At 38.1% G+C, this 16,892-nt stretch overlaps 2 protein-coding genes and 1 long non-coding RNA gene across 3 annotated transcripts; 1 reads left to right on the forward strand and 2 right to left on the reverse strand.

The window, feature by feature from the left end:
* Positions 1-2,042: 2,042 nt before the first annotated feature.
* rps15a (ribosomal protein S15a) lies at positions 2,043-6,430 on the reverse strand. The gene is made up of 5 exons (XM_077525244.1): positions 6,371-6,430; positions 5,366-5,503; positions 5,189-5,268; positions 4,950-5,035; positions 2,043-2,174 (listed from the first exon to the last, which is right to left on the reverse strand). The coding sequence occupies exons 2-5, from the start codon at positions 5,496-5,498 to the stop codon at positions 2,081-2,083; spliced, it is 393 nt and encodes a 130-aa protein (XP_077381370.1). The 5' UTR covers positions 5,499-5,503; positions 6,371-6,430; the 3' UTR covers positions 2,043-2,080.
* A 312-nt stretch (positions 6,431-6,742) lies between these two features.
* Positions 6,743-8,224, forward strand: LOC144020848 (uncharacterized). The gene is made up of 3 exons (XR_013283985.1): positions 6,743-6,851; positions 7,966-8,021; positions 8,102-8,224. It is a non-coding gene; the product is annotated as an uncharacterized LOC144020848 (long non-coding RNA).
* notum2 (notum pectinacetylesterase 2) lies at positions 7,565-12,650 on the reverse strand. The gene is made up of 11 exons (XM_077524705.1): positions 12,358-12,650; positions 12,172-12,224; positions 11,039-11,134; positions 10,804-10,864; positions 10,605-10,711; positions 10,415-10,517; positions 9,859-10,047; positions 9,653-9,753; positions 8,475-8,622; positions 8,333-8,380; positions 7,565-8,219 (listed from the first exon to the last, which is right to left on the reverse strand). Exons 1-11 carry the CDS (start codon positions 12,648-12,650, stop codon positions 7,916-7,918), a joined length of 1,503 nt encoding a protein of 500 aa, XP_077380831.1. The 3' UTR covers positions 7,565-7,915.
* Positions 12,651-16,892: the final 4,242 nt, after the last annotated feature.

Raw genomic sequence — 16,892 nt, forward strand, 5'->3', positions numbered from 1 at the left:
TGTTGAAGTGAAAAGTCATGTGACATGAGCAATCACTTTTATCACCAAAAAAAAAAAAAAATTAAAAAAGGATACTTAAGTAGTCGAAACTAATAACTGTCTGTACTAAATAGCCTAGTTGGTAAAAGCATGGAGATATTCATGTTTGTTTGTTTTTTAATTATTATTATTATTAATCCTCAAGAAGGTCAGGGTTAAGCATTGAAAGTCCGCTTTGCCTCAACATATGTTGTTCACAAATCGCACCGAGCAACGCACATTATTGTTTGTCAAAACTTCATTGTCAGATTGACAATGATTAATTTAAACGCTCACCAGTTTCAAAAACAAAATAAGGTTAAAGGCACATTATTTGCAACGCTCGTGGGAATGTTTATAGGCTACATTTATTTACATTTACTTAAAAAAAAGAAAGAAAAAAACAACACGATTAGATCCCCGTTGCAGACATTTTCCGCTATTCCAATTTTAATTCAGTTATCTCTCTGAATCAATCATGATTAATATTCCTGCTTGCCGAGCAGACTGATGCATCAGTTGTACTGGTGTTCAAACGCGACGCTACTGCCATCGTGTGGTCACTTGGAGAAAGCCCACAATCAAAGGTCTTCACTTACAGTACCCGAAAAGGAAAGGGAAATCTCGGGCGTTTACCGGACTTGGTTGTTTATACTTACTAAAAACGCCAGGATTATGAGAATATGGTTGCCTCTACTAATCAAAGCAGGCCAAACGTTTATTTAATTTTTAATGTATTAGACTTGGTAGGGTTTTCAACTATGCCTTTAAAAATCCCGGTGCGCTGCCGGGTTGCGCTCCTTGATCCGCAGATGTAGCCAACAGAAGGACAAGGCAGTCTTCTTTCTGAAGGGTTGTTTTCACTTTCTTACCCATGTTACTCGGCCTAAGTGTTAAATATAAAAGACTTGGCTGCCAGACAATGCCAATTTATGTAGATTTAAGATTATACATTTGTAATTCAGTGTAATTTGCAGTACTTCATGTAGTAAAGGTTCAATGGGAATCAATTTATACAAGAGCAGAACAGGGAAAAAGAAAAAAAAAAAGCTTTGGGGTGTTGCTACAACTATAAACAGATCAGACTCAGTCAATTATATACGTTGATAGTATATCATGATGTGAGACGTTATCTGCCAACAGAGCAGAAAAGCATCCACCTAAAAAGCCAGTGTTTGATGTGAAGCCATGAGGGATGCAGTCTATATAACATGTTTTGAGTCCACAAGGAGCATTTTGGACAGCGATGTTCCATTAGCAGCCCATTAGAGTTCAACTCTATATGAGGTCAATTTCTCCAACCAACTTGTCAAAAAAAAAAAAAAAAAAAAGTACTGGAAATGGTCAAAGGACTCATGGACAAGACGTTTGCGGGATTTACACAAGTTGCACAACATATTGCAAGAATTCACACTTAACAGCAACTGACAACTGGAGCGCTAGCAAGGTCATTCAGGTAACACAAGTTACCGTTATGTACACATTCATGTAGTTTTTCAGAAAGAACAGCTCACTTTTAATCGTAGTTTAACAGAAAATGTCAATGCACAGCAGGTGATGCGAGCAACTCAAAAGTATTTTCACTCAACAGCGTCACATTGTCACCTTTGGGGCCAACATTACAAAATTAAATTACCTCAATTTCTCGATATTAACACTATCATTCGAATGCGTTTGTCCAGAGCTCCACAATGGAACAAAGGGTAAATGCATTTCACGCATGTTTATGGCATGCAGGATCAGAAATATAAATCTATCAAATTACTACGCAGCTAGTACTTTTTTAAATGTGGATATTAGTAAATCGAGGGGTTGTAAAATACATGAGTACAAAGAAAAAAAAAAAACAGCTCTTGAAGTGCATGTAATCAAGTGCATATTTGAGAAATTACAGGTCAGCGAAAACAGTCCAATTCTTCAGTTTAATCTCCATTCTTAGGAACCTAATGAAATTTACCTCAATTCTTTTCATATTGAAATCAGAAATCGTTTATAAAAGAAATGAAATAAGCCAAGAGAACCAATCATTTTTCTCTGGTTGACTTTATTTTCAGTGAACATTTTAGAAAAAGAATCCAAGGATTTTGCCTCCTGTATGTTTCCGTCTGGCCTCTTCATGGTCCATGATGCCAGCTGAGGTGGTCAGTACAATGTATCTGGAGAAAATGAGAAAAGAAGGCCAAAATTCACCATTTGTCAGTAACCACACTGTATAAAAGTGTGAAAATAATTTGGAAAGCCCCATTTACACTGCTTTCCATAACTATTGGTTATCACTGGTTAAGATGTGTTCTTTGACTTCTAATTCAGTTTTCCCACCCTAAATAATTTAGGACCATAAATAAATAAAATACAATTTCCTTGCAACAAGAAAACCTCCTTTAAAACATCAGGTGAACGTCTGGTGAATGTTGTGACCTTGAACAAACCCTGAAATCAACATCCAAGCAAATGTTCACCCCTCAGTGGGATACAATTAATAATCACATCATCTCTTTCAAGAATTCAGACATTCAATCCAAGGTATGTATTTGTATACATATTTTTAAATCTTACTGATGAGATTTTATTTGTAAAATCAAATTTATTTTAATTAAATCCACTTCGGATTTAAGTAGCAAACTATTTTTTATCGTCTAGAAACATTTTCAGTGGAGCAATTTCAAAACAAATTTAAATTCAAGATTAGCATTTCCTTCATCATAAACTTAATGGATTGGAAGTGCTCAAACTAAAATGACTTTCAAACAGTGGTAAATGGTAATCTATATCGAATGGTGTGGTATTGTTTACCTTGAGCCCCAAATGACAAGTTACGGCCCTGCCCTGAGCCTGTGATATTGCAAGCCAGCTGACAAACCCAAAGTGTGATTAAGGCTAGTGCATTGATGAATAAGGTAGCTAGGAGCTGTGAGAACTAATAGGAATTGCATAACACATTGACAAAGGATGTCCCATTCCCAAGATGGACCCCACAACTATGTAGCTGCGTTGACTCGTCATTTTAGCATGCATAAGGCTATAAATAACCATGTATGTGCTATTTACCAGTGAACAAGTCAAATTCACTCAAACAATTCCACCAGATTGTTGCCATTCAGGTCCCCTGGCTATTGCATGGCTATGCAGTACTTTAAGTTTTAGGGTTGAACAATTATGGAAAATAATCTAATTGAGGGGAAAAAAATGTGATTGCAATATCATATGCAATTATTTAATCAAGGTCCTTTTCAATGAATTTTTTTTACCCAACAAAAAGTTAATTATAACAAATATCAGATCTATTATATATTACGGGATCTTAAGATAAAGGCAAATGAAGCCTTGCTGCCTTAATATTTTTTTCTATTACAATTACATGTTTAAACTAGGGGTGCACCGATCACAATTTTCCGGCCGATCACCGATCTTTTAAAAAGTCTGACCTGCCGATTCCGATTTTTGCCGATCCCGATTTTTTTTCCCATTACACGCATGCCTTCAGTGTTCCAATCTTGTTTTAAAGGAAAACATTGAGCAATATTGTCGAAATAATACAAACGGGTTGTTTTAACTAACGTGAAGTAGTTCTCTCAAATAAAAATGAAAATCCGATTAGTCATCTCAGCAGAAGAGGACAGTGGCTGACTTTTTCAGACCTCTGAGGAGGGAGATGAGATTGGTGGAAAAGATCGGTTTATTTTTATGTGATCGGCCGATCACCGATCTTCTAAAATTAAGGAAATCGGGGCAGATAAATCGGCCGGCCGATCAATCGGTGCACCCCTAGTTTAAACTTACTACATTAACATGTCATGTAGTCTTGTTCACCATGACAAACAACATACTTCTGGCAGACATGTATGGCTTTAACTGTAAATCAGTAAGAAATGAAGTACAGATTATAATAATACTTTAAACAAATTAGTGGCTTCACCACTTCAACATATCTTTAACTTCTCATGTTGCATGAAACATTACATGTAAACACTGCACATGGGCCGTGAAGGCAACACAGAGTTTTGTTTTGGTAAGCTAAGTGTGTTCGGAGTTGATGTCTTTTGACATGGTTACAGCCAATCGTTACTTGCAAATGGTCATTAAAGAGTTGGTTTGTTTGCCGCTCGGCCTAATTAGTTCACAAACACTACATGTACATTAAAAGAGGCTGCGGTGGCAGCACCCGCACCTCGTTAATTAAATGACTAATTAAATGCAATTTTCATTCATGAAATCGGGAGACAACATAGTCCAACATATAGACCTATTTAGCCTCAAAATATAGGAAAACTTGGCAGGGTGCTTCAGTTTGCACTTTGATCAGAGAATGTGTATTTTCTGTCTACGGCCACAATACACGGTGTGTATTTGTGAATCAGCATAGATATGTCTTTTGTCAAACGTAGAAAGTTAAAAGCTGAAATGTCTATTTACGCAACTGCGTTGCCCGTGCGTCGCGCCTGCGAACGGCGCATTACAATTCAGCACAATCACCGTGTATACAGGAGCAACTGCCACACATTTAAACAGATTATCTCAAATGTTTCAGAAACCGAAATTTTGAACTTAACCCAAATACCGAGTGCATGTTAACTTGGTCAATATGCTGCATGATATGCGTCATTTTCTTTTTTTTCTTTTTTTTTTTTTTTTTAACCTGGGAGGAGGGGGACAGCTGGGGTGGGAAGATCGTCCACTCTGATTTCGATGCTCGAGATTGTGACATAATTTCGATATATTTTGCCACCCCTAGTTTAACACACTAGTTAGCTTGAAATATACTACAAAAAAAACATTTTTTGCTGACAAGCAAAGAGTTTTGAAGTACAGAAAGCTTCTTACACACAAAAACGTACCCTAACCACAGCCCAAAAACTGACAGCCAGACTATTGACTGCAACATATCACACCAAATAAGTGGTACAATGTATTGCCAAGTGTATGAATCTCACCCAAACTGTCTTGAGGGCAGAAGGTTGTTCTGCCACTTCTCCAATTCCTTGAGCTGGAGATCAAAACGTGGACTGATCACGCCACACTACAAGCAATAAAAGCACAAATATAATGTATGCATTATAATTGGACCATAAATTGACATCAATCAAGTAAGTTTAAAAGCAACAGTCATTAGGCTAATAACTTCAGAGTGAGCAGTTAGGAAGCTGCTCAGTGAAGTGGGTCAATACTTTACCTTGTTCAACCTTCCTGTGAGATTGACGACTATTTTCCCGGCTCTATGGTCATCAATGATCTCAAACTCACCAATGTAACCTGGACACACAAAAAATCGCAGTTAAAGAATTTCTGACAGATTTTGGCAAATGCATGAAAATCTGTATGGTCAACCACACAGGTAACCAACACCTACCGTGCTTCATCATGACAGTTAGGAAGCGTACAATGACCTTGGAACATGGCCTGATGAGGACCTGTCGCTTCCCACGCTTCTCAGCATTGTTGATGCACTTCAGAGCATCTGCGAGAACGTTCATGCGCACCATGATGCCTGCAGAAAACAAAATGCTCAATTAATATACCAATTCTGTATTCACTTCCAAAAATCGAAGGGAAGAGCACAGCTTCACTCACAGCCTTATTTTCTTAATTGCTCACAGCCTCACACATACAGATTTATCAAGCTAAAGAATTATGTCAACAGCATTTTTTTTTAAACTTTTCTATTACAGGGTTGTTTTGATTTTAATTGGTGGTACATCCACTGCTTGCATAACTGAATAAACTGTCTAAATATATACAGTACTATAAATTCACACTCAACTATTCTGAATCTGGATATTTAGCAGTAAAGACCAACACGGATCTACTGAAATAGCTAACGGCAGTTTCGTTGCAATTTCACTTCACGACAATCGCATCATGGTATAAACGCAAAATGTCTATACATTTTACCACGGTCCATCACAGACAAAGACCATGTTGTCGTCTTTCGGAGGTTGCTAAACTAGCAGTGATTCGCGATGAGGTAGTCAAGAGACGCCGTTCAAATGTCGACACTTGGAAAACGCTCTACTGAGTACAATATTTTCAAGTACTCGCAGCAGAGCTTACGAAGCGACGTCTATGCTCAGTTAATAACAATAATAATAATAATAAGTCTCCGTTGCAAACAGTTAGCCATTTCCAAGGCGCCTTTCAGGCAAGGCAAGGCAAGCACTGGTCGGCTGAGGAGAACGGATGGCATATTGAAAAAGTCGCTCAAATGATGCCGTAATGTGCTAGAAAAGGACGATAATCACTTTAAAGCGATACCACATATATTCACTTCACAGTTATTATAACCCCGGGAATCTTAACAATAAGATGAAGTAGATATAGAATGGATTGAACATGACAAAAATAAAAGACATCTCACCGGTTCTGCAATATGGCGGAAAGAGGAAGTGCAACGTAGTCGCGATGCATTATGGGAAATGTGCAAGCGTGTTTCAAGTATCATAAATTCCAATTTAATGTTTTCGATAGCTACTTTGGTTTCTTGTAATTAAATATAGTTAATGTATTTTTTCAGGTATTTATTGTCGTTTTAAAATATTGCTTTAAATTCGATTCCCGAAGAATACAAACATCGAATTTAAATTAGCGCCTTCGCGTGGTGTGGATGAATAACTACACATTTTAGATTTTGTTTGTGACCATTTTCGTCATTTTCGAACAAATTCCACATAATAAGATTCAGAACATGATTCATTAATCAAATGATTAACTTTTCACTGGATCTTTTGATATGTTATTATTGTTTTATTTGTCCAGGTGGCCAGTGATTAGGACACTCGCCTGCAGTTCTGAGGTTGGGGTTGGAGGTTCGAATCTGGACTCTGGACTCTGACCTTCCTGTGAGTAGTTTACATGTCCTCTCATTTCTTACGTGGAGTTTCTGTGGGTAACTCCCACATACCAATAACAACAAAAATGCATATTGCATATTAGGTTCATTTGAGGGTGTGTTGTAAATATGAGTGTGAATAGTTGTCTGTACGTGCACCACATGCGCTGCAATTTGCTGGCGAGGGCGACCAATCCAAGGTGTACCTTTCACCTGAGGTCAACTGGAATAGAATCAAACTCTGCGGCAACCTCAGTGATGATAAGCGGTATGAACAAAGATGGTTAACAACAATATGAAGCACAGAATGCAGTGACCAAAGAAGCACGATCTGTGACCGTAATTTAATCGTTTCTTTTTAATCATGCAACCCCCCCCCCCCCCCGAAGGAAAACAAAAACAGATTTTTTTTTTTTTTTTTAAATTGAGTCTTTATTGGGAATAAATTTGACTGAATTATAATACCCTTGTTAAATACATCAAAGCCAACAAATGAAAGAAAGTGGTTACTTTAACATGCAGTAAACTATGTGTATAAATATGTATATATGTGTCAGCGTAGCCTTGTGGGCTATAGAAAAGATATAGAAATCAGTCAATGTGTTGGGCTTGCATGTTTACAGTTTTGAGTTAGAAAAAAAATAGCAAAATAATGGTAGATTGGTGAAATCCATGACTAAACTGACAAATGCCTGGGTAGAAACTACATAAATAAATATACATGCCAAGCTAGTTTAAAGAAAAAAAAAGTTGCTAGCCATGAAACAAAACCTGTTCAAGTGATGCTGAATTCTGACATTTTGCAGGATCATCATGTCTTCTATAAAAGTGACACTCCTTTCTACCATGCTCAGTTCAAGGTTTGAAGTGTGTTGTTTTACATACCCATTGCTAGAACTTGAAAGACTTACCCTGTTCAAGTTTAAAAGGAAAAAAATAAAGAGAGAAAAAAAAAAGCTTGACCACTCAGTCTCAGCTTGACTCTTGGAGCATATGTTGCGCCTGTTGTTTCATGACTATTTTAGTGGTTACATAAAAAGTGATCACCTGACTCTGCCTCTCTTCTAACTTATATTAGTCACCATTGCTGTCCATGCTTACAAGGAAATTTGTGTCTTTTTTAGGATTCAAGCCCAGCTTCCGAAGGTCAAGACCCATGGCTACTAGCGTCTGGAGCAAGGTGAGCTCTTGTTGGGTTGCCTGGTCCACCAGGGTCGGACAGGTGGGGTTACACTGAGGCCAATGGCATCCGTCCACCAGGTGGAATGGACAGCCTTTGGCTGGAGTTCTGTTGTTACGTGTGGCTTCCAAGCTCCTGTCCCAGCAGTGCAGGGCCCGCGGCAGAGAAGTGCCTCGAACTTGGAAAGTCATCCAGTTGCTGAGAGAACGACAAGTATCAACAACCATCTCCGGTTCGTAGGAATAAATGTTCTTTAGGTGAAAAAGTTCCTAAAATTTATACTGTAGTAGTGCGTAATTAACACAGCATACCTTTTGGTGATCACTGTATGGGAGAGGCAGGAAGGCGCAAATACTGCTCTAAAAGGATCACACAAACAAAAAAGGGCAAGTCATTTGAAGGGTCATTACGAAATTATATTTTGCTCCACCAAACAATTCATTGGGAACATACGTGACATCTCTCAAGGAGTTCTTCAACTCTCTGCCTAGGTTCTGTATGTATAGCCACTGTTCATTGCTCATGTGCTGCCCTCCAATGTAGATGTTCTCCACCCTCAGCTGTTCCTCATCAAACAGCCACTGCACAACAAATAGAGGGGCTGCAGACAAAATAAGAAATATTTTAACGTCAGAATTGAACTCAGAGAAATAATGCTGAGAAATTCTGTCGCTGAGTTGAAATGAAAAAAGGACTCTCGAGCAATCAGCGAACCTTTCTTTATTGAAAAATAAAATATGATTTAACATAACTATGGGTTTTAAAAATTAGTGCATTAATTTTGAGTTAATTTGAAGTTCCTTTAATGCCACTTTTTTTTTGTGTGTGTGTTTTTTTGTTTTTTATTTTAACGCCCCTTACTTGGAAAGCCTGTACTGGTGAAATTCCAGTCGCAACGCAGCAGACACGTCCATGTCAAAATTTAGCAGCAATGAAATTAATAATAATTCACAAATTCTTGGAGACTGGGGTCAGGTTGTAATTTGCAAATTTAAAAAAAAAAAGCTCAATGTAAAAGATTAGATAGCTGTTAGTATGAAAAGAGAACTGCACTGAGCTGTTGACATCTTACAAATGCAATTATGCCATCTAGTGGCAGAAAATTTGACCTCAACACAAATCAACATCACACTCATTTTATGGAGTACAGTACATCTTTTTAATTTTAACACCATGTTATGAATTATTATAAAATTAGTGTATCAATGGCTAAACGATGCAGCCATATTCATTTCTATTAGTTTAACATTTTCTCCACTTTTATGTTAAGAGTATGAAAACTTTGGGGGAAAAATTATTGTACATTTAGAACAGATATAAAACTTGCGATTAATCGTGAGTTATCTATTGAAGTCATGCGATTAATAGATTAATAATTTTAATCGCCTGACACCCCTAAACATAACATAACTAAGAGACATAAAAGAAAACATGGAATGCCTGAAAGCATTGTTTTTGGTAGTACAATCCCATAGTTGTTGACGCAAGAACTAAAGTGATTTTGGTTATCAAGACAGACATAAAAATGGGTCAATATCAGCTCTTAAATTAAACTCTTACAAGCTATTTTTGTAAAGAATAAGGAATATCTGCTATTGAATTCATTTAATCTGATTTTGAGTGCCACTTACAAGTCAAGGTAGAATACAGCTTGTGGCCAAAGAAGCACTGCCACTCCTCCCCTTTCTTATATAGCCGACGACACCTATCAGGCACCACACCATTCCACAACCTGACAAAATTAATGTTATAAATGTCAACATATCTGTCAAGTTTGAATGACATGCATTACCATTTTGCAGAGAATTATAATGCCAGGCTGTTTAGATATTTTTACCTTAGGCCGGCCTTGATAGCATCTTCAGGTGAACAGGTAACTGTTTCAGGGCAGTTCGGTGATCTCTGGTGTTTACTTTCGAGAAACCAGCCGGAGTCCACCAGACCGCGGACCTGTGCCTCTGCGCCAAGCTGCTCCAGATAATTGGCCACTCTCTCGATATTCAGCAAGACTCCTGTACCCCCAGCACTTCAGGAAGATTAGAATTATACATTGTTAAGCAGCTTTTACAGGGAAAAACTAACAAGCCTATCAAAGCTAACGGATGGACATACCAGCTCCATCCATTTGCCTGACTCGGGTTAGTGGTCGGCCATGGACTGATCATATGTCAATCACAGGGTGGTTGGCAGTGGTGCACACAGTCAGAATGAACAACTACTACCACAACTTGTCCAACATGCCAACTCACAAACGTTAATCCAAACTAACATAGGATTCTATTTTAGGTGGCAGGGGAGGCAGCATTTTTGTCAAAAATGTGATGTTCACCAGAAATGATTTTGTTTACAAAAGGCAGTCAGTATTAACAGCTTGAACAGTGAAATGAGCTTACCTTGTGCCAGACAACAAAACCACCTTGGCCTGCTTGATCCCTTTGGGAATCAGGTCTTTGATGACCTCTCGGATGATGAGCGATCCCATGAAAGCATACTCAGCTGGGAAGAAATACAGACGTTGAATGCAGGTGTGCTATTGTTATTAGCAAATGATGTATATCTAGCTTTCTTTCTGCAGAGACACACTTGTATTTCTATTCCGTTCTTTCTCTCTTCTTTGGCGTTGATTTGGAGGAGGTGTCGCGGCAGGCCCAGTGCCACTCCATACATCACTGGAGCAGTATGGGATGACTCTACAGAAAAGCACACATCCACTCGAATCATGAACCCATGATCTGTAACCCATCCCACAGTTCCCAAAACGTGCAATTATGGAGATTCTTACACAAAGTTTGTGTTGTGCCAATAAGGATTCTCTGCTACTTGGGATGACAGTATGCCGCATCCTGTAAATTAAGCAATCAGTAATTAACTCATTCACTGCCATTGACGGAAAAAGATGTCAAATGATGCATTTTTGCTGGACTGGCAGTGAATGTGACAAACAGCTTCTTATCTAGCTCTTAACATGCAAATAGCAAGATTGATTACGGGAGTGTGTAAACAGTAAGTTAACTTACCAGTTTTTGTCTGTGGCCAACCCGATGAGCTCATTAGTCGAGGGATATTTTGATACCTGGAATCACAGGTCTCTTTGCTGTAGCAGCACCAACCACCTAAAAATAGGGAAAACTCATGTTTAACATCCGGGCACAGGATGAGAAACAAATGTTAGTCAATCACAGAGGCCTGTTTAAGTGATGAATGTGCGTCGGAGGGCAATGCACCTGCAGCCTTGACTCAAGCATGTATCCTTTAATTTGATATTGTTAATGAATTTTGTTTTCATATTTGATCATCGTCATAATGACGTAGTAGATTTTATTACCACTAACTTACAAAATACACAAGGTACACAATACATTTTAAATTTTGCTCTTAACAGAGCCTATTTGGTCCCACTCTAAATAGAGTAAAATTTACACTTGGAAGAGAGTAAAATATTCAGAGTATGTTTTACTTAAAGTATTTTTAATGTGTATCCCATGACAAAACATAGTAAAGTTTTTTTCACTCAGATAATTGAGGACATTTTATGAGTACATTTTACTATTTTATTTTTTAAAGTTACACAATGGTTAGGAACGAATTCACAACCTTTAGCTTTGGAGACTGCCACTCTACCACCCGAGCTATGCCACTCCTACTGTTTGCTAATATTGGAGGTACGGAGATTCCAGCTGACGAGTGATTTTACTAACACAGTACGAGCATCATGGCTCAGGGACTAGATTGGCTGTCTCCCCACCTGAAGCTGTGGATTTGTTTCTCAACCCTTGAGTGACTTTCTTATTAATATTTTTTAAATAAACTAGTAAAATTTAGTCAAAATCTCTCCTTGCAAAATTTACTTAATATCTAAGTGAATTTTTTTAAATATTTTTTTTCACAGGACAGGCAAATTCTCTTGTTCACAGTAAAAATACTTTGAGTAAAATTTACTCTCATCCAATTGTTCATTTTACTCTGTTTAGACTAAAATTTGAAGCATCAGCTATGCGTATTAATCTAATCCGAAATACGCAGAAGACTGTTGAAACCAAAAAAAGGAGAAAAACAGAAGATGACATCCCATTCGGAATTCCAAAGGGGGAGTCAACGCCAAACAAGCTGACCTCTTGGGGACCAAATTAACCAGTGTTAAAATACTCACCTTCCAGAAATAACAGCCATCTGCGGCTTCCTCGGATCTCTTTTAGGTAAAACCTAAAGTGAAGAATCACAAGTTGATGGTGAGCTTCAGCTAGCATCTCAAAATTATGCCTTTGTAATAGTTTTAATAATCCCCCAAGGAGAATTGAATTTGCACTAAAAGATGAAACATGAAATAAAGTCTCACCCAGCTGGCGTCCCATCGTTACACGTAACGCGAGGATTCTTGAGAAAGTGCAACCTCATTTCATCTGTCTGCTGTTTAGTTACTCGAGTTCCTGCAGCATCATCCCTTGTGGAGTTACCACCACTGGTACCTCCACTAGCTCTGTTGTTTGAGAGAACAGCCTCGGGTGAAGGCTTGACCCCGTTGCCTGCTTGGGTGCCATGTGGAGATTTCTTGGTGGACTGAACTTTTGTATTCTTACTCCAACTCTCCCCCAGCAAAAGCAAGAAAGCAATCTGGCCAAGTATCCTCATGTCTGATGATGATAGAGCACAAGAAAAAAGGTTCATTCATAATCATAAAAGGATAGAATGTGCTGTAAAATGAGAAATGGACATACCTATTTTAAAAATAAGGAAGGCCTGATGATGAAATCAACAGCAGCAGGTGTAAAAAGATGATGCCAGTCAAAAGTGAGTGTCAAAAGCGATTTGACGATGTTTTGATGAAGCCCGCAAATCATCACGGAGCTTTATAGTGCCACCATATGGATCCGAGTTCCTCCCATTTTCTCCTGAAGCTCCAACGGACGACTCACATCAAGGGGAGGTACTGGATGACCAGTGGTGAGGAGAAAAAGATCTCCTTAACATATTGCTTTGCACACATTCAGCAGCAAAGCACTTTGCCATCTGACCGCAGCTCAGAAACATGCTTCCCCGCCTGCCCCCCCACGTCCTTTTCTTTCCTTTCCCTCTCCCCTCATATTCCTCTGATTGCTCGACTATCCAACCGCGGTCCATAATTTCTCATTTGCAGGTGTACAGGAATCACAACATTAAGGCTGGTCAGTACTCACTGCTCAGCATTTGACCGTTTTATTTCCATTTGAAATAGAGACTCCAATTTTATCCGAGACTTGTGTCCTGTAAAGTTAGAGTAAAGCATTTCTTTCCTTGCTTTTGATTGAGACATTTTAAGCATAGTGTCATAAAGGTTTTACCCGTGGCTGTGTTTCGATCCAAGTCAGTCTGGAGCTTGCAGACTCTTGGAGAGTGCGTTTGATGAAGACAGACAGAGCGTTTGAAACCGATCCTCTGCCGTACCCATGGGATAACTCACTGGTGACATAGCGCCGATCACGAGCCTTGGGGTTCTGAAATTCTCATCAATGAAATGCACACCATCCTAACATGCCAATCACAGCAAATGATGAATGCTTGAAAGGCCAAGTATACAAAGGCAATGTGGGTCTATGGGCCTGAAGGGAATGCAGGATGTTTGGAGAGTGAAAGAGCAAGGCACAAACACTAAGATTAAATGCATTACATTAATAAACACAACTAAACCCCCTTTTAAAAGGTCTAAAATCATTCCACATTCAAAATATAATTTAAGACATTTTTAATTATGATTCTACCCTACACATGTATTAATTATTGATAATTATTACCATTGTATTCAGTCAAACAGTGGACAGTCTGTTTTGCGATAATCATGAGCATTATAATTTCCAAGAAATACAGCACAAACAAAATAGAACCATTGACCAAGTCTCTTGCTATGGCAGGAAAAAAAAACGAGGAATTTTTGACTTATGTTCAAGCATTCATGCTATTTTAAACTACAGCCAGAAAGAAAACAAAGCTAGTAAAATGTGTGTTTGAGATCATATCACCTAAATGCAGTAAAAAAAAAAAAAAAAAAAAAAGGACCCGAAAGACATCACTATACTGAATTTGATATCCTAAGCTGAACAATTCTTCATTCCTTCAGTTGTCTAGACAAACTTCTCATAAATCAGTGCAAAAGTCTGTTTAACAGATTACCTGAAATAGCTTTAAAAAAAAAAATGAAAGAGGTTGCTGAAAATCTATCAGCAGATCAACAGCATATTACGAACAAAGAGATGGTATTGCTGCTATTTGGTTTTTCTTACTGGATTGGATATTGTGACATTTTTCTTTCCAACCAGAGCAGAATTACCAGGTGTGAAGCCAATGCAATTTGACTAGTATGACTACAGGTAAACAGTGAACCGACTATCACATCTATTGTATGTTTGCAAGCAAGCATTTTTTTCTTACTTTTTTTTTAACCAGTACTAAAGATCTTGTAATACTGTAATAATGTGTAGAAAATATGAGTGAACTCGAAAGGGATAATGCACCTACTTTACATAAACTTTGCGCTGTCATTTGCAGTGAAGGCTCATTTACATACATTTGTTCATGTGAGAAACAGGGGCATAATTTGAACTGCATCAGTGGAGAGATGCGAGTAATGCTACCAGGCTGATTTGTTTCATTGACTACTGTTTCTTGATGCTTATGTGTTGTGTTTCCTTGTGTAAAGCACATTGAGTTTCCTTGTGTATGAAATGTGCTATATAAATAAACTTACCTTGCCTTGCCTTGCCTTGCCTTGCCATTAAAGAGGAAGTCAACCTTAAACATTTCATGACATATTTAGGGGTGTGAATTGCCTAGTACCTGACGATTCGATTCGTATCACGATTCACAGGTCACGATTCGATTCGATACCGATTAATCCCGATACGAATTTATAAGTCGATTGTTGCGATTTTTTTCATTCAAATTTAGAAAATACTAATCAGTAAGCTTGTAGAGTGTAAGATTTATATGAAAATGTATTATTTATTTATCTGAAATTTCAGTCTTATAGAGGTTGTAATCTGTTTCATGTTTGAACAGCATTAAAATAAAATATTAAGGCTTAATGTTCCGTTCATATAACATTCTTCCATGCTCAAGGTGTGAATCCTAAAAAAAAAAAAAAAAAATCGATTCTGCCGATTATTGGATCGATTCGAGAATCGCGCGATGTAGTATCGCGATATATCGCCGAATCGATTTTTTTTTTTAACACCCCTATATTGTGACCTCACTAGTCTAAACATGACATTCTGATTAATATTACATTTGTGGAATATGAGTTAAGCAGCAAAATCCAGCCGTTTTTAATCCATCTCAGGGGATGGCCATTTTGCCACTTGCTGTTGAGTGAAGATGACATCACAGCTTTTCAATTGAGCAACTGTGATGGCATTTTCACTCGACAGCAAATGGAAAAGTGGACGACTTCTGATATTAGTAAAAACTGCTGGATTTTGCTGCTAAACTCATAGTCCACTAACGCAACAGAATACTGTATTTAGACTAGTGATGCTGCATAAAACATATTATTGTCAAGAAGTTATTTTATTTATTTATTTATTTATTTATTTATTTTTGGGGGGGGGCTTCAGGAGAATGGAGGTGAAATGAAAAAAAACAACTTTCTATAAAAAAAAGGTGGAGATGGAGTACGAGGATCGGCGGGAGTAAATATTTTGTGAGATTTAGGGTGACTAATTTAGTGGGGGGGAAAAAAAACTAACTTTTAAGCAGAATAACTCTCTACCTTTTCCAACTGAGGACCATGGTCTCGGATTTGGATGTCAAATCAAGTCAGCTGTTGATTTTCATCTCAACTGCTTCACACTCGGCTCTGAAACACACCGCTAAGAATTGGAGATCACTGCTTGAAGAAGCCAATAGTACAACACCATCCGCAAAAAGCAGAGATGCAATACAGAGGCCACCAAACCCGACCCTGTCAGTGCCTAGAAATTCTGTCCATATAGTTTATAAACCGAATCGGTGACAATGGGCGGCCTCCATCTTCAGTTACAATCAAAAGTCAAAAGACTTAACACAACACATAAACCACACATGACATCAGGATGGCAAAAAAAAAAAAAAAGTGCCTTGGACTTTAAAACTCTTTGACTGCCAGGCGTTATAAAAACAAAACAAAAAAATCCACAGTGCCAGCCGCTTTTGAGCATTTTAACTCATCTTTCAAGGCAAAAAGAATATTTTTTGCCTTTACTACATATACAATGTGGCTACTCAATGAAAGATCGCATTCCATTCATTGGAATTTTACGAATCATCATGAAACGTCTTTGGCAGTCAAAGAGTTAAGGGCGCTTCTGGAGACGCACTAAGACAACTTCTGATTTATTTTTGCTATGTGCCGACAAAGTCATTTTGTGGAGTTTTGTAAATGATAATGGTGCATTAGCCAGTCCTATGTGTCAAAAATACTGAAAAATGGTATGTTCAACTCATTCCATGAATTCTGCAATTGACCTGGTGTCTGGAGGGCTACAATCCCAGCCTGCACTCTCACGTGAGCAAGCCACTACTCTGACAGAGGGACACAACGTGCTCCAGTGAACAGTTTGAAGTCTTTTGGGTGCACGATGTGAAACACCTAAGTGGCCTTGTAGTCAGGGTAGATGATCACCAGCCCCGCATCGATACATAAATGTAATATACAGTATAAGTAGCATGACGTCACACCTTGCTGTACATACAAACACGCTCATCTTAAGCTCCTTCACATTCTTTGAATATTGTTAAAAAATGTAACATTAATCATATTCAACATTCGTCTCAAACTTTGTTCATACTCATATTGTATTTCAGGCCACACACATGCACACACAAAACATTTTAGCAATTAGGTGGTAAACCAATAATTTTCCT

Source organism: Festucalex cinctus, chromosome 6 (genome assembly GCF_051991245.1).
Source record: "Festucalex cinctus isolate MCC-2025b chromosome 6, RoL_Fcin_1.0, whole genome shotgun sequence".
Taxonomy (NCBI): domain Eukaryota; kingdom Metazoa; phylum Chordata; class Actinopteri; order Syngnathiformes; family Syngnathidae; genus Festucalex; species Festucalex cinctus.